Here is a 19,132-nt window from a genome sequence, read left to right as displayed (position 1 = left end):
CCTGGGTGGCTCAGTTGGTTGGGTGTCCGACTTCTGTTCATGATCTCACGGTTCATGAGTTTGAGCCTTGCGTCAGGCTCTGCCCTAACAGCTCAGAGCCTGGAGCCTGCTTTGCATTCTGTGTCTCCTTCTCACTCTGCTCCTCCCATGCTTGTGTTCTGTCTCTCTCTCTCCCACCCTCTCTCAAAAATAAATAAACATTAAAAAAAAAAAAACTTTAAAAAATGTTAAAAAAAATAAAAAAGAAAAAGTTAACATAAGTTGAAAATGCCCCCCCTTCCCCCCCCCCCCCCAGGCTAGGAATTCCAGCTAGGAATCAGTTCTTCAGGCAGGATAACTTAACACTCAAAAAGAGTAGGTGGTAGGTGGAAGTCAGAGACAGCAAAGGTTGAGGTGGAAATCTAAAGCCAGTCTGGGTAGTAGTGGGGAGGGGAAAAGGGAGTACAGGGAGTATGCAGATTTTTAAAAGTCTACCAACAGAATAGTCCCATTTCCCCCTTCCCTATCCAGGGTCTGGGGTCCAGAACTGCTAACAGCAGCCAGTGTGTGTGCCCCGAAACAGAAGTTTAGAGGAATCCTTCTGAAAAATGATCCCTGGAGAACATAGAGACATTCAGCAATCTCTCAAGCTTGCTTAGCTAAAAGGAAAGTGCAACAGCAGACAAGCTCTGACTATACATGGAATTCCTAAAGATTTTTTTTTTAACTTGCCATTTAAAAATATAAGCAGATAACAAAAAGATCACCAGACATGTTGAAGAAAATCTCCAACATGAAGATTAAAAAAAACACACAAAAAACTTACAATAACAATAAAAAGTCAGAAGAAGCAGAGATGATACAAGAAATGAAATAAAGACTAAAGAAAATTTCACATCCCTATGTGTTGGGCAATTTGTACCCAAATTAAAATTAAGGCACAAATCCTGGGGTGCTTGGGTGACTCAGTCTGTTGAGCATCCCACTCTTGATTTCAGCTCAGGTCATGATCCCAGGGTTGTAGAATTGAGCCCCACATTGAGCTCTGTGCTCAGTGTGAAGCTTGTTTGAGACTTTCTTTCCCTCTGCCCCTCTCCCCCTCTTGCAGTCTCTCTCTCTAAAAAGAAAAAAAAAAAGCACAAATCCTTAGTAATTTATCTCACTGGTGTTTATTCATAACAACATTGTTAGTATTACCAAAAGGCTACAAACAACCTAAATGTCCATCAGTTGTGGTCTAAATGAATAGTGATTCATAGCACAGAATAAGATGCAGCCATTCATAATTAGTAATCATTATGATTATGTAATTATAATTATTTAGGTATAATTCTATATTAATATAATTAATGATTCATGCTCTGTTATGAAAAGATCTCAGGATATGTTTCTGGGTAAGCAAATGTAAAGTACAAAACCATGTAGACAGTGTGCTACCATTTTTGTAAAGAAAGGGGAAACAAAAATACCTAATAGTGCTTACTTGTAACTATTACAAAATACTGCTAGAATGATAAAGAAGAAACTAATTGGAATTGCTGCATATGGGGACAGAAAATGGGTGGCTGAAAGGCAAAGGTGAGACACAATTTCTTCTATATATACCTTGTATATCTTTTGATTTACAATGACAAGAATACAATAATTATTCAAAATTTAAATTAAAAATGATAAAACTATAGTTTTTTGTTTAGTTTTGGTTTTTGAGAGAAAGAGAGCGAGGGGGAGGGTTCAGAGGGAGAGAGAGAATCTTAAGCAGGCTCCATGCCCAGTGCGGAACCCAACTTGGGGCTCCATCTCACAAATGTGGTATCATGACCTGAGCCGAAATCAAGAGTCAGACACTGAGCCACTGACTGAGCCACCCAGGTGCCCAAACTATAGCTTTTGATCCAACAATTCTAAGTACTCCGTACTTCAGTATTACCTTTATACAAGCACAAAGATATATAATTCAAGGTTGCTGAGCACAGTATTATTTTAATAGAAAAATATAAATAAAGGGCTTAAAAAACATGTCATCGAACATTTATATTGTGAAATACTGTGTGGCAGTTAAAAAAAAGAATATAATAACTCTACATATATGGACAAGAAAAGCTACCTAGGACATACTGCTTAGTGATGAAAGTCAGACCAATATGTATAGTATGGTTTCATTTGAATTAAAAAAAAATAAAATTTAAGAATAATTGACATAACTCCTATGCATAGAAATACAGAAAGATAAAGCTGGTAGGAATATTACACTCTCAGGAAGGTAGTGGGATGAAGGAGAGAGTAAAGACTGATCTTTATTTGATGCTATACTTTTAGACTGTTTCAATTTGTTGTAATGAGCACATATTTGTATATTATATGTAGAAATAATTAATTTGAGTATCTCATGAGATGTTAATATTTAGAATGTAAAAAGAACTCCTACAACTCAATGACAGTAAAACCAAACAACCCAGTTAAAAAATGGGCAAAGGACCTGAATACATTTCTCCAAAGATGTACAAATGGCCAATAAGTACAATACATACTCAACACCATTAACCAGTTAGGAAACACATCAAACCAAAATGAGATACTACCTAACACCCATTAAAATGGCCATCATCAAAAGACACAGAAAATAACAAGTGCTGACAAGGATGTGAAGAATCTTGTGCACTGCTGGTAAGGATATAAGATGGTGTAGCCATTATGAAAAACAACAGTGTGGTGGCTCCTCAAAAAATTAAAAATAGAATTACCATACGATCCAGCAATTTCATTTCTGGGCATATACTCAAAATAATTAAAAGCATACTTGAAAACATATTTGTACACCCATCTGTATAGCAGGATTATTCACAGTAGCCAAAAAGGAAGCAACCTAAGTATCCATCAATGAAGAATAGAAAAACAAAATGTGGTATGAACATACAATCGAATATTCTGAAATATGCTATAATGGATGAACCTTAAAAACATTTTGCTGAGGGAAATAAGCTAGCCACAGAAGGACAAATATTGTATGGTTCCACTTATATGAGGTTCCTAAAGTAGTCAAATTCATAAGAGACAGAGGTAGATAGAATGGTGGTTTTGAGGGGCTGAGGGAAAAAGAAAAGTTCTGTGGGGATGGGAGGTGGTACATAACAATGTTAACGTACTTAATGCTACTGAACTACATGCTTAAAAATGGTTAAGATGGCAAATTTTATGCATTTTACCACAAATAAAAATAACAAAATACTGTGGTTTTATTATAAGAAAGGCTTAGGGGTGCCTGGGTGGCTCAGTGGTTAAGTGTCTGACTTTGGCTTAGGTCATGACCTCATGGTTCGTGAGTTCGAGCCCCACAACAGGCTCTGTGCTGACAGCTCAGAGCCTGGAACTTGCTTCAGATTCTGTGTCTCCCTCTCTCTCTGCCTCTCCCCCGCTAGTGTTTGCTCTCGCTCGCTCTCTCTCTCTCAAAAATAAACAAACATTAAAAACTTAAAAAAAGAAAAAGAAAGAAAAAGAAAGCCTAGTGCAAGGCTTAAAAATAGTATCTTGTCTATTTGGGAAGAGGAAACAAACACTACATTTAAATGACAATTTAGAAAAATTGCAGAATATGACAGGATGACTAACTTTATTGATTGACTGACTGAATAACTTTATATAACTAACATAAATGAGTGATTTTCAACGTTTCTCTCCCTTCCTTCCATAATGCATCTGAATTCTAAGTCACTTACTTCTCCTATCTGCCACAGTAGCTCACTTTAGATGGCAACAAGTAAAACCAGGCTAATAAGACTTACAGGTGGTGGAGTGGGGACTTAGAAGGAGCTTGGATTCCCTGCTATCACAGAGCTGCCAAAAGAAAAAGTGAATTCATTCTCCTTCTTGAAAACTACTGTTCACTGGATGTTCTGTTACATACAAATGAACTTAATCCTTACTGAATAAGGCTAAAAAAAAAAAAAAGTCTGTTCTACTACCCACTCTCCCCCTCAACTTCCAACTAGTTTTTCTTTCTCCACCTCTTAAAAAACCTGTTTTTACTCAAGGTCCTTACCAACCACCTATTTACCTTTCATGGCCTTACAATCAGGCTTCATTCCCCAATGCAATATGGAAACTGCTCTGGCAATACATCCCAGTGGGCTATTAATGGATATGTAACATGGGCTTTTTTCTTGACTTCCTTTTACTTGAGCTGAGGCAAAGGACACTGTAGTGAACTCCTCAAAATAATCTCTTTTCTCAGATTACATCATGCTTTTTTTGTTTCTCTTTAAATTCTTCATGTTTTTCTGCCTAATCCTTAAATACCCATTTTCTCCTTATCCTTATCATTTCTCACTTTCTGAGATGTTGTTCTATTGCTTGCTTACAGTAACTTTCCAAGGCCTACACATGGAAATAATTCTAATTTTCTTGGGTTGGTTGCTGACATCTTCTCTTGAACTCTGATTATAAGCCACCATGCATTTATTATTGCACCTTCCACTCAGAATGCACTTCTGAATCCCTAGTCTGCTTGGTAAACTCAGTTTTTACAATTTTATACACGTCATCTCTTTTGTGATGCTGGCCCTCACTCCATCAGGTTAATCTGGAAATTCTTTCTTTGTGCCCTGTTTAGTTACTGATCTGTTTCTCCTATTTGAGAGTAAGGACTATGTATATATAATGCTTGGTAAATTAATGCACTCAAATAAATTTACTTTAAAATAATTTATTTTTATTTGTTGATTGCAAAAAGCACTACTAATTTCTTCCATGATCTCTTTGTCCTTGGGAATGGTAATGCTGAAATCTTCGCTGCATTAGTTAAAACAAAAGTACTAAATGCCCACCAACTGCCACATATCATGTTGGGGGCAGATGAAAAAGTTAAGGTAGTAAGTAAGAGCAGTGATAAAGTGATAATTCCAAGATTCAAAATATGTGATGACTGGGCTCATGGGCATCCAGTTTATATGGGTGGGGGAAATGAAAAGGATTTTATTTATTTATTTATTTATTTATTTATTTATTTATTTATCTACTTATTTATTTTTAAATGTTTATTTATTTTCTCTTGAAAGATAAAGTGCGTGTGTGAGCAGGGGAGGGGCAGAGAAAGAGGGAGACAGAGGATCCAAAGCAGGCTCCATACTGTCAGCACAAAGCCCAACGTGGGGCTCGATCCCACAAATCAGGAGATCATGACCTGAGGTGAAATCAAGAGTCTGACGCTTAACCGACTGAGCCACCCAGGTGCCCTAAGGACTCTGATTTTAAATGAGAAGACTTGGGTTTGTACTTCCAGTTATGATTATAATGTATTTAGTATAGAGAGTGTGATTTGGAAAAGTCAGTCAACCCTTTCTACAACTGTGTCATATATGGGAACCAGTTCCTTCCCGATACAACATCACTATTGTAGCTCTATTCTGCCACTCTTTTATTATTTAGTCCATGCTTTTTCTATCACTAAAGAGTTTAAAAGTAAAAGAAGATAGTAAATGAGGACTCTGTGAAAGTACAATTGGTCAGAAACAGAGAAAGTGAGGAAAAAGAGATGATGTAACTACCCCCCTTAAAAGTTCAAGTCACAGAAAAACAGAGAAAAGAAAAAACTGGGATAAAAATTTCTATGAAATAGACCACACCAAGCAAGTGTGTGGGAAAAAAATCTTACCCAAAAAATAGTAACATAAATGCTAGACAATGTATTTAGGGAAATAATTCAGACACTATTAGAATAAATTTCAATGGTAAAATCTTAAGTTTGTATCTTAAGAGACAGTTAATATCCCAATAATGAACAAAAAGTAATGCTGAAACTGATGACTTTTATGCTTTAGTTTACTTTTATGCTTTAGTTTATTTCTGATCAGTTAAAAATATTTAAAATATAATTAAGGCATGGCAACTGCTGTTCTAAAAACTTTTTAAAAGAATAGCATTTGGAGTAAATTTCCAGAGGTAATAGGAATTATTGCAAAAGAGCCCAGCGCTGAAATAACAAAACCTGGGTTCAGATGTGTCTATATCTAGACATTCATTTCTTTAAGTCACCCTTAAAGGGAGGGATGATATTTGCTTCCACTTACTTTATACAGATGCTATAACATTAAACAATATATTATAAACTTAAATTTATAAATTATGTACATATGCATAGGCCTAACCTAGATTTTAGACAGGTGTAAAATATTTATATGTCATTTAACTTATGAAGTGGTTCACTGTCTTAATGTTCTTAAAACAAGTGTTTCTGGAATCTATTTCTCCTTTCAAAGCTGCCCTAAGAGTTTCATTTACACTGATTAGCAGAATAGAAATCATAAACTTAGCTGGTAAGTACCAAAGTATCATACATGTTGAATTAATGTTTATATGCAAAATGGTTATATATAAAAATTAAAACAATCATATTCCTTAAAATATTAAATCTTATAAAAAAGGGATTTGGACAGAACACTTGTATACCAGAAAACACCGCAGCCAAGGTTGTCAAGTTTAGAAATCTGAAAGTTTGTGATTCTTCTCAGAATGAAAGCAGATTTTCAGGACTGCTAGCATCGGCCACATATTAATTAGTAAGAAATCCATTTAAGATTAATGCTTGTGTTTCTCCATCAGGCGGCAGGAAAAAGGAGTAGAAGCTGCAGCTGCTGCCATCCCTGTTACTAAATGTTTGCACACATCAGACTTTAGATTGGTTTATTCCATGAGTTTCATCAACTAGTCAGATTTTAAGACCAGGAACAATTTTAGATTAAAAACTTTAGAAACACTGTAATATAAACAGCCTAAACAAAATGACACAAATGGTTAAAAAAAACACAGGCATATATACATATATATGTACATGTGTATATATATACATATATATACACACATATATATATGTATACACGTGTAAATATATACACACACCCATATATATATATATATATATATGATGTATATATATCTTATATATAAGATAGCCAGATGGGTCAAAATGGGTCAAAGGAGAATAAGACAAAATACATTCAATATGACACAGAATCATTTTTTGTTGACAAAAAGCAAACACTTTAACAAAGATCTAAATCATGGACTTTTCTTGTGTCAAACAGCCCAGAGATCAGCCCAGAGATCTATAAAAAAAAGCATTAAAAATACTATGAGAAACCATGAGAAATATCACTTTTGTAAGAGATTAATACACTATTCATCTTCAACTGGTTAAACAGACCAAAACAAACAAACAAACAAACAAACAAACAAACAAACAAAAAAAGGTTTTGCAGAATTTGAAGTATTTGAAGAATATAGAAAAGTGGATTTAGTACATATCAATGTACAGTGAACAAAGAAAATGTCCAGATATATTTATAAAAACTGATAATTTGTTAGACTGAAAGTAGACCTCAACACATATAAAAATTCAGAAATTGAATGTGGTCATTCTCTGACCACAGTATAATGAAACTACAAATTAATAAAGTGCAAAACAAAACAAAATGAAAGAACTCCCTCAAGCATATGAAAAATAAAAAATCTACTTTGGGTCAAAGAAGAAATTAGAGCTATAACTTCACACTATTGGAAAATAATGATAATTTTAACAAACACATCCATACTAAGGGATACAGCCAAAACTATAAGCAGAGGCAAACTCTTAGATATAAATGTTCACAACTTAAATATGAAAAAAATGAAAATTAAGAATTCCATTTAAAGAGTAATAAAAAAATCTCAAGAAAATCAGGAGAAAAAGAAAGGCACCTAATAAATAAAAAAACAGACAAAACAAAAACAAAACCTCAATATCAATCTCAGCTTCATTTTTTTCCTGAAAGAAAACCAATGAAATAGACTACAGCTAAGTATAATTTGAAAAAAAGGAAAATTCAAATGTATAAAACTAGAAATATGAAAATAGATATGAAGTATAGAAGATATTCAGTTTAGGAGAGAATAATATATGTAATGCTATGCTAATAAACATTTAAAAATCTGAATGAGTTCCAGGAAAAACAAATTACCAAATGTGACTAATGAACTAAAAACCTAACCAGAAAAAAGCCACAGAAAATTGTCAAAGAATTACCTCGAACAAAGGCTCCAGGCCTAGATGGTTCTATAGTTGAGTTCTGTAAAATTTTCAAGAACAAATAACTCCCATGCTATATAAACTGTTCCAGAGCACAGAAATTAAGGGAAAGAGTTCCAATTCATTTACGAAGCTGGCCTAACCCTGATATCAAAACCTGACAAAGATAGCACAAAAAAAGAAAATTACAGACCAAAATATTCACTCATATAGATGCAAAGATCCTAAATAATATACCTGAAAACAGAAATCAACAATAGACTAAAAGATTACACATCTTGATCTGAAGAGAACGTTAAGTCTAGGGCTAAAAGGAGAGTTTGTATTAGGTAATACCTTTATATGGCACATCAACAGGTCAAAGAAAAAAGTACTTTGTTCATAGTAATCTCAATAAATGCCCAAAAAGCATTTGATAAATTTCAATATCCACTTCTCATAAAACAACAAAGAAAGTCAGCTATAAATGATACATTCTTAACATCAAAGAACTGTAAGAGGAAATGATGCCTATCATTATTTAAAATCAGAAAGAAAATCTATTAAATGTAATAAAATAAAGAGAATGAGAAAGATATACAGAATAAACTATACTCAAGAGTCAAAAGTAACAACTGAAAAATTAGAATTAAATGAAGTTCAGTAAATATAAAACGTACAACATAAATATAACAAAAGTCTATAGATAGCCTATAAACCTAAACAAATCAATAGTAAAGCAATAGAAAAAAAATACTTTTAATATATATAACACAATAAAAATTACCAAGGAATAAACTTAGTAAGAAAAATAAGTGGACTTAATTGAAGGGAAAAAACTGAAACTTCACTGAAGGACATAAGAAAGATATAAATTAAGAAATATATTTCTGGCTCTGAAGTTAATTTTTCTAATATAAAATTTCACATTTAATGCATTTTGAATCAAAATTCCTTTGAGGTTTCCTTTTTTTAAACTTAGAAAAGTGATTCCAAACTTTATATGAAATATATTAATTGGTCTGAAAATAAAACCAAGGAAAATTTTTAAAAACAGAGATAGTAAGGAGAGTCTGGTCCTACCAGTTTCTTAGACAGTCAATAGCTAAAATATTAAAAATGGTATGGTACTGGAATAAGAACAGAAAATATAAGGAAGAAAACTGAGTCCAAAGGGTTTTAGTAAGATAAAGCCCTGTAAGTTATATTACAGATTACTGTGTTAAGAAAAATTATTCAATAAATAAGGCAGCAGTAATTGAACATTTAGAAAAAAAATTAAAACCAGTGCTTTATCTAATGGCATTTACCAAAATAAATACCAGATGGACTAAAGGATCATATATGAAAAGTGAAATAAGAAATATCTTTAAAAACAGTCTAGGAAAAATACATGGAAGTTCTTTTTAAGCATAAAAACAATGCTACAAGCTGCAGAGGAAGTAGCTATCTCAGGCTACTTACAAAAAAATGAACTAAAATTAAATAATAAACAGCAATCTTGAAAAGATATTTACATGTTATTAGTAAATATCCTTAATATATAAAGGTCCATAAACCAGCAATCCCAATTCTGATAATCTACACTAAATTATATCATCAAGAATATTCACTGCAGTGTTGTCACTGTTTCCCCTTCAGTAATTTTGTAAACAATGGGGCCAAATTTGGTTAAACAAAACAAGAACATATACACAAAAAGAATGCGTTAGAAAAAAAAAAAAAAGGAAATAAACCAAGGTGGTTATTTTTATGTAGTGAGGTTTATTGGTACTAGATTATTTTTTTAATATACATTTGTAACTCTTTCCCAAAACTGTAATGACAAATATATATTACTTTTGTAATTCAAAAATAATATAAAAATAAACACATGAATGATCATTTTATAAACACATGAGATTATCAGAATTCAAAAGTTTCAACAAATACAAAAATTCACAATCATTTGTAAATCAAACTGTCTTTGCATTGTGAAAGCCCCTTAAAGCTTTCTGGTTCTATTAGTTTCTTAATGTTACATGAAAATACAGTTAAAAGAAGTCATTCAATGCTGTCTTAGGTTTTATTTCCATTTTTTCTCTCAAAGGGATTTTGATTTTAATGACAATAAAGGGATTAATTTCACAGAAATTACATCTGAACATCACTGCAATGAATTTTACAAGGGTCTATATGCAATGGAATAGCTTAAGATAAAAGTATATTTCACATTCATAATATATTTTCAGTGAATATTTAAAAGACAATCAATTTAAGTCTGGTCATTCTATGTTAAATTTTTATGTAGGAAACCTCATCAATGTACTCCAAACAGGAAGATGACTAGTCTAAAAAGGACATTAGGAAAGGATAAAATTTCTTTAAAAGTATTTACTGAGAAGAGTATTATCTCTTCTGTGATTTAAAACTCTTGTACTTTAAAAAAAAATGTAGTTATACTACATTTTGCTTTCTTTAGTAAGCTATTTCCTAATACTTTGATATACTTCTTGCCCGTCTGTAGTCCTACATTTTGCATCTCTCTCAAGTTACTTAAACCCATATGGCAACTTATGCTTTTAGGCAAGGCACAATCATATGAGAGAATAATTTGGAGCTCCCATATGCTGTGATACTGTGGACACGGAAACATACTTTCTTCTTAGCCCATGTTGTGCTAATACATGTTACTGTATTATTTGTATGCATGTGTACTAATTCATATTTTGAGCAACTTATTTATTCACACTAAGTGAAAGTCCTAGCCAAGTTTATTTCTAACTACTTGACCAACCTTCTCTACCCACACAGTATATCACTCAAATTTAACAAGTTTGCCTTTTCACCCATTATGAAACAATCATGGAATCGGAGTTCTAGCCCTATATGGTCTCCTAACTAGTTTTGTGACACTGGGAGAGTCACCTAACTTCTCTGGGTTTCCATGTTTTCATCTACACAGTGAGGACAGGACTGTACTAAAACACTTAACGAAGTCTTTTATAACTCTGAAACTTTATCATCAATGTTAGGGAACAGAGTCCATTCTAATCGCTCTTAATATTAAATTAGTATCTACTGTGTGGAAATACTGTGGGGAACACAACAGTAAATAAAATATATTCTTAGCAAAATGATTTTTGAACTAAAATACCCAGACTTAGGTATAGTACTACATACTAATTATAAAGAGAGGCATAATCATTAGCACAATTCTTTCACATTCCATGAACAGAACTAGTCACATTATTATTAGAAATTTCTCTTACCTATTACTACTTCTTTTTTCAACTCTCTGAGGTCCTTCCTTTTATTTTTGCTGCTCTCTATTATAACTGCAAATTAATTGTTCAAAATTGAAGTGCCCACTGCTCCCACAAAATGATGGAATGTCTTATTTCTCTTTTGTTTAGGCAAAACCTGTTAACTTTTTTAACCTGTAACTTTTCATAATGAAAACAATTGAGGGTTTGTGGGAACCTCAGAAAATAATTTAATAGAAAATATAACTGTTCTTTGCCAAAGGCAGGAAACCATTAGGAACATAAGGAATACTTAATGGGCCAGAGTCATACTTCCACAAAGTTAGGGTGCTGTCTCTAACAACAGTGGAAAGATATCATTTCAAAAAATATATGAAGTCTCAAGTTCTCTTATTAATTCATTATGAAAATGTCATACATTAATTGGTTCAATTTGCCTTTTGGGAAACTAGGAAGACATCTTTGGAGAACTATTCCCTCAACATTTCCCACTTCAGACAACTTCTAGAATTTTAGAGCTATAAGAGACCCCATACTCTTTCAATTGCCTCATTTTATAGATAACACATCTGACAAAAAGAGTGGTGAAAACACCTTTCCAGGTCACAAATTTAATGACAGATCTATTCCGTTGATCCTCAGTCCAGAATTTCTTCAGCATATCACATTTGCTGGTATTAACAACCTTTTTATAAGTTAATATTTGCTTCCTTATAGTTTTATAGGGTTATTTCTGTTATAATTATCTGGATTTAGTGAAAAGTTAACACTTACTATAAATACATAACAGAATTTTCACCAGTGGAAGGGACTATATCTTATTCATTATATCCTCAGAACTTAATACAGGTTCTGGCACATAGCAGGCATTTGACAGGTTGTTATAAGTTAAGAGAATGAACTTTAGAGACTTGGGTCACATGTACTCTTAGCTTTTCTTAAAAAGAAAAAATCTAAGCTTTTCTTAAAGAGAAAAAATCTAAAGCTCTTCAGTTTAACTTTGTTCCCTTGATTATTTCAGACATTTTTCTCCAGACTTTCTCTGGCTCTATGTTCCTTAAGGTTAAGGAATCAGAATTTTGAGTGAAGACTGAAGTTTCCTTTCTAGAAAGTATAGTAAGTGTGGTAGTGTAGTCCCTTTGCATCATTTTACACTGGTTAACAACAGCATTTATTTGACACTTTTCTTTCAAACTGTAGAAGTACAACACATGAATCGTTGGTGGTTTGACATTTAAATACCCAGAGAATGTTGTTTTTATTTACTCTGCCAGAATAAATTCCATTTTCAGTATCAATTATAAAAAATGTTAAACAAAACTAGACTTGGCAACTATTAAATTTTTTTAACCAGAAAGGTCCATTAGTCTATACTTTTGTTTCCTGTATTTAAATAAATTATCTGTACAATCGACATTATTCGAGCATCTAATATGTACAAGTCACTGAACTCCCTCATTCATGAATAAGTAATTCACAATATTCCAGAAACTTATCTTTTTTTTTTTTTTTGATTGGTACAGAGAAACATTAGGTAAGTTCTGAACACATGAAAAAGGCCCTTAAAAAGTTTTAATAAAAAACATGTTTTAATTTTCTCTTATACATTGACTTATTTATTGCCTTCCACTGTCCTAGACCTAGGCAGACCCTTCCTGTCATCCTTAAGAACTCTACAGGAACGCTCTTATTTAGCAATCTTTTACCATTATCATGCTACCCTCCAACATCCCTTCTATCATCCAGAAGAACTCCAAAAGAATCTCTTTATTCAATAATCCTGTCCTTTATGATATATACTACCAGAGAAGCTTAGAGATAGGAAGAATCTTAGAAATATCTAAGTTAAAATCCCATATACCAGAGTGATATTCACCAAGAATAAAACAAATCACTGTACCCAAGTATAGTGCTTAAGCTCTTTAACACATCAGCATGCATAATGTATACACATGATACTTACTTGTACTCATCATAGACTTCCTGTTTGGGCAATGAAGTCTCAGGATGTTCTTCTAGGGTATTCCGAATCCAAGAAAAGGCATGCATTTGCTGTGCCCGACTAGATGACACGGCATTCTGATCACTAACCATAAAACAAAGACATGTTTTAGCTGAACCAGACAGCAATTCGTTGATAATTTTTGAGACAGCCTATAAGCTCCACTAAAGAATTGCATGTAAATACAATTGTAAATACGTGTAAATACAAATGACCAAACCAAATTCAGGCCATATAGTAAATGCCCCATTATCTATATACAAATTGTCCACCTGTGGTTGTGAGCCATTTTCTACAGCTAGTGACTGACTGAAGTTATTGCTGTTCCATCCCTGTACCATCCCTTCCCATGCATGGTCTCTAGAGTGGCATAGGTGATGGAGCGCTGACAACATAAAGTATTTGTTTCTGTGAAAATTACACAGATTAAGTGGATATTTGCTCACTTACTTGCCTATACATTTACCTAACTTACCAAATCATCAAACTTTTAAAATAAGTTATGGAAACAATTATTTTCTATTTGCTTGGCATTTTCAAGTAACTATTCTGAAATCTTATTAAGCACTCTATGCTTCAGAATGCAATTCATACCAGAGAGATCCAGAGAGGACAAATCTCCCTCTACAGTCCTTCTCTAACTGGCCCCCTCCCCAGGCCATTACTTCCATTAAACATCCTCAGTTTTTACTGTAGGGCAGCATCATTTATAAACTAAATCCATAAAAGGGACACCCAAAATAGCATGAGGGAAGTTCCTCTATTGATTCTGACATTCATCCCAGCTACCTATAATAATTATTTAATTCCAAAGAAGATACTAAAGAAGTTTCTAGGACAAAAAAGATGATTAAAATGGTTATGAAATCTGGTTTGAGGGAGAAGAGGTAAAAGCAACAGAATTTTCATGCCATTTCTTTTTATACACAATTTTAAAGTAATAGAAATTTAAGTACAACTTACATGAAAGAAATTTAAAAGGGTAAATAAACCTAAGAATAGAATGCATGAACCAACAACTTCTCTATTTTCTGGATGAAACTATTAGTTTTTTTTTTTTAATGTAGGCTTAATGCAGGACCTGAGATCAAGACCTAAGCTGTGATCAAGAGTCAGATGCTTAACTGACTGAGCTATCCAGGTGCCCCTATTAAATATTTTTAATAATGAAAATACAGTAATATCCCAAAACACACTTAAAATATCTTCTGTTTAAAATAAATTCATGTTCCATATATGTGATTTCACTTTTTTTTCTTTTATACTGTGCTGTTTACCGGGCAGTAACTACAAAAAACTCCTGCAACATCATTCTTTACGATACTTAACTGTTTATTTTCTGCTTTTCTGTTCAATTTTCACAATCCCTCACACTGCATAAATATATTGATCTGTTTAAAAAATAAAACCCAAATTGTATTTCATAGCATTTACTCGGGTACACAAATGAATTGGAAAAAACTATAGGTAAACACCCAAATATGATCAAAGACTAAAAAAAAAAGATCTCCTGTTTTGCCATTCTGTTTCCTGATGATTTTAGAAATAGCACACAACAATAACAACCACAACACACACTCCCCGCACAGTTCTTAGGGATGTCCTACAAACACTATAATTAAGGCAAAAAACAAGAGATATACCTTTTCTCTCCATTGCTGAGACCAGAAGGCAGCTGCAGGTAGAGGTAGAGTTTCTCCAGGTCTGTAAAATTCTCAACTTCTTTCTGGTTACAAAAGATTAAAAAGAAATATCATTTTAAAAACACTTGTTTATCCCGCAACAAAATTTACTAATACCTGTGTACTACTGGTAGGAATGTAAATTGGTACAGCCATTGTGGAAAACAATATAGATGTTTCTTAAAAACTTAAAAGTAGAAATACCATATGATCTAGTAAGTAATTCCACTACTGGATATTTACCCAAAGAAAATGAAACCATAAATTCAAAAGGATGAACACCTATGGTTACTGCAGCATTATCTATAATAGCCAAGATACAGAAGCAACCTAAGTGTCCAGTGATAGATGAATGGACAAAAAAGATGAGGGGTGTGTGTGTGTGTGTGTGTGTGTGTACACACACACACACACACACACACACACGAATATTACTCAGCTATAAAAAAGAATGAGATCTTGCCATTTGTGACAACATGGATGGAACTAGAAGGTATTAAGCTAAGTGAAATAAGTCAGAGAAAGATAAATACCATGTGATTTCACTCATATGTGGAATCTAAAAAATAAAACAAACAAAAATGAGCAGAAACAGACCCATAAATACCGAGAACAAACTGGTGGCTGCTAGAAGGGAGGAGGTAGGGGGATGAGCAAAACGGGTGAAGGGGACTGGAAGTACAGGCTTCCAGTTATGGAATTAATAAGCCACAGGGATGAAAGGTATAGCATAGGGAATATAGTCAATGGCATTTTAATAGTATTGTATGGTGACAAATGGTAGCTACACTTGTGAGCGTAGTGTAACATATAGACTTGTCAAATCACTATGTTGTACGCCTGAAACAAATGCAACATTGTGAGTCTACTATACTTCAATAAAAATAATAACAATTAAAAACATATTGACTGTTTAAATTTAAACTAGATGAGTCACCTGCCAAAGAAAAAATTAAGGCTTTTTTCTTATCAGTAAAATAATAGATAAGTTGTTTGATAAATATATCTCACGTAAAAAGTTACTAAAAGAAAATGGTAATTTCCTATTAATTCTTATATTCTAGGTATAAATAAAATCAATGCTTAGACAAAATAGTATTAGAGGAAAGGTCTAGACTAGAAGTCAAAAGAATATTCATTCGTTAGTCTTAACTTAACCATTTAACTGGCTATGAAGCTTCAGTGCTCCGGCAAATTTTCCTTACAACTGTGAGACGGATGACAGGACTTCTATGATCCTTTTCTAATTCTCAAAAACCTACAACATGTGACTGATGATGATACTCTCATACAGGGGCAGAAATGAAGTTTAAAAATACTGAAGTACTACCAACAAACCTTTCCACACAATGCAGATTTAATTATTCACAGCGCTGCAACCATGGCTGCTATTTGGAGAACCTACCTGTAAGATAAGCTGTAGCTATTCTGCAACTACATCATTTTGTCTCTAAACCTACCCTTTAAAATAATTTCTGCTATACAGAGGACTGTAGAACTTTCTTTCGCAGCTCAGTTTGCCAAAAGTAGCTTTAAATGTGCCACAAACTCTGTTACAAAAATAATACAGTGAAATTTTGGTAGCCTAAAAGAAGTCCATTGCAATTGAAAATGTGGACAAATAATTAATTGGTACTCCTGGTAACAGAATTTATTCTTACCTAATAAAGCACAGCTTAAACACATATCCAATTTTAAAAAAGCTTAAAATGATATAACTTAGCCTATTCTTAGTCTCACCAGGATTTATCTATAAAACAGTTTAATCCTAGAATTCATCCACAAAAATCTACATATTTGTCATTCTACTGTTTTATGGGAATTTTTGCAATTAGCTCTCACTCTAATACCTAATATATTTATCAACAATACCATGTATAACTCTCCTCTCAACAAAGGAAAAACCAAAACACAAATAGACATTTTCTTCCCAACTGTTACTTAACACTTTCTTTTCTCCAGATCCCCAGAATTCAGTTTTGGAGCATGCTTAATTTTATTCCTTGTCATGCTCTGCACTTTAATCCTTTATTTAGTCCTCTTAAGTCTTTCCCACACATTCTTCCAAGTCTCTTTATTTTCTCTGCCCCTACATTAGTCTAAGTCTTCAGTTGTCTGTCTTTTAACAATAGAGGAGGATTCATTTACTCATTCATCAATTTTATTTTCTGCCATGTTTCACAAATGATTTACAGTAATTACAAACTTACAGTGAACCTACAAAGACTAGAAATACACATATGAACAACGCAACAGTCCTTGTCCTTAAGGAACTTACAAAGATTTGTCATTACTAAAAACATACAAAACTAGGGGCACCTTGCTGGCTCACCCAGTTGAGCATCTTGATTTTGGCTTATGTCATGATCTCTCATGGTTAGTGAGTTCGAGCCCTGCATCAGGCTTTGCACTGACAGCATGGAGCCTGTTTGGAATTCTGTTTTTCCCTCTCTCTCAAAATAAATAAACTTAAAAATAGTTCCTAAAATACTTTCTGTTGAGTATTATTAACATCACCCAGTTAATCTCAACAATCCTTATCATATTAAATCCAAAGTAGGTTATGTTACCAAAAAACCTTATTATGTGCAAAGCCTGAGAAAATGTAGTACAAATCATCATTTTTGGATAAAGAAAATGCAGTAGATGTGTGTGTATAAAACAGAATACTATTCAGCCATAAAAAATAATGAAATCTTGCCATAAGTTTATGATAACATGGATGGACCTTGAAGGCATTATACTAAGTGAAATAAGTCAGACAGAAAAAGGTATATAACATATGATCTCATTTATATGTGAAATCTGAACAATAAACAAATAAAACCAAAAAAACCCCCAAGCTCATGGATAGAGATAGATTGGTAATAGCCTGAGGCAGGTGGCAGGGCATGGGCAAAATGGGTGAAGGGAGTCAAAAGGAACACACTTCGAGTCATAAAATGAGAAAGTCATGGGGATGCAATGTGCAGAATGGTGACAAAAATTCATACTAATGTATTATAGGGGTGCCTGGCTGGCTCAGTCAGTAGAGTGTATGACTCCTGATATCAGGTTGTGAGTTCAAGCCCCACACTGGGTGTAGAGATTACTTATAAATAAAATCTTTAAAAAATACTACTGTATCACATATTTGAACATAGCTTAGTGAGTCGATCTTGAAAGTTCTTACCAAAAAATATTTTTTTGTAGCTACGAATGGTGATGAATGTCAAATGGACTTACTGTGTGTCAACTGGTCTTACTTATTTTGCAATATATACAAATGAGGACTCATTATATTGTACACCTGAATCTAATATCATGTCACATTAATTATACCTCAATAAGAAAAGGAAAAAATATCATTTTTGATGACTAAGAATAAAAAAAACTTCATAGAGCTTGAGAAACCTTGGATTCTATAATTTGCAAATTTAACATATACTAGAGGAAAAAAGAGAAGAAATTCCAGAAAAGAGGAGAAATTCCAGAAGGAATTCAGAAGATAATCTGAATTAGGAGAAAGTGCCAAAGAAGGGATTTAAAGACAGAAGTCAGAAAAATATTTTTGAAAAAGATCAACCTCACTGTCCTATTTTGGGTTTTTTTGTCTTTAAAACAACAAAAAGTTAACTACTGATTCCTATTTCATCTATTATGCGGGACTCAACACATAGAAGAAAAAATATGGAGAATTTGCTAAACCTGATATCAAAATTCTGTGAAGCAAACGGCAACAAATGACTCAAGTGTGTAGTGATGGCATTCAGGTCTAGCAAGGCTGAGTTCACCATGAAAATTTTTGGCTTCAGATATAATGTGTCACTTAAAGATAATCATTGGCTTCCAAAACAATGACTAGTGGTGTAGAAGACTTAGCCTTGCTTGATAATCAAGGCAAAAATATGTTGCAAATATGTTAAACATCAGATTATTTGCTGTGCTTTGTGAACATTTAAATGTCAAGAAACATGTTTTTCTGTCCCACGTTGAGATTTGTTGGTTGTCAAAAAGAAGTACGTTTGGCTGGATTTATGAAATGAAGAACAAAGTTGCTCCATTTTTAGAACATTAGAAAAAAGACCAACTGCCGAAACTTTTAAAAGCTGTAATTTTTAAATTTAGCCTGAAAAAGAAAGAAGTACTGATACATGCTGCAACATGGATGAACCCTGAACACATTATGCTAAGTGAAAAAAGCCAGACA

General features: G+C 33.2%; 1 protein-coding gene across 4 annotated transcripts in view; it reads right to left on the bottom strand.

The window, feature by feature from the left end:
- RFX7 (regulatory factor X7) overlaps positions 1–19,132 on the bottom strand; it is a 135,308-nt gene that overhangs the window by 32,515 nt on the left and 83,661 nt on the right. For all 4 annotated transcript variants that reach the window (XM_058737641.1, XM_058737640.1, XM_058737642.1 and 1 more), the window contains 2 exons: positions 14,905–14,987; positions 13,223–13,345 (listed from right to left, as the gene is read on the bottom strand). In XM_058737641.1, coding sequence (XP_058593624.1) covers positions 13,223–13,345; positions 14,905–14,987 — 206 coding nt within the window. The remainder of the gene's footprint in view (positions 1–13,222; positions 13,346–14,904; positions 14,988–19,132) is intronic.

The sequence above is a fragment of the Neofelis nebulosa genome, chromosome 7 (assembly GCF_028018385.1).
Source record: "Neofelis nebulosa isolate mNeoNeb1 chromosome 7, mNeoNeb1.pri, whole genome shotgun sequence".
In the NCBI taxonomy this organism is placed as follows: domain Eukaryota; kingdom Metazoa; phylum Chordata; class Mammalia; order Carnivora; family Felidae; genus Neofelis; species Neofelis nebulosa.
The sequence above is the reverse complement of the archived record's forward strand: the minus strand, read 5'-3'. Positions and strand labels throughout refer to the sequence as shown.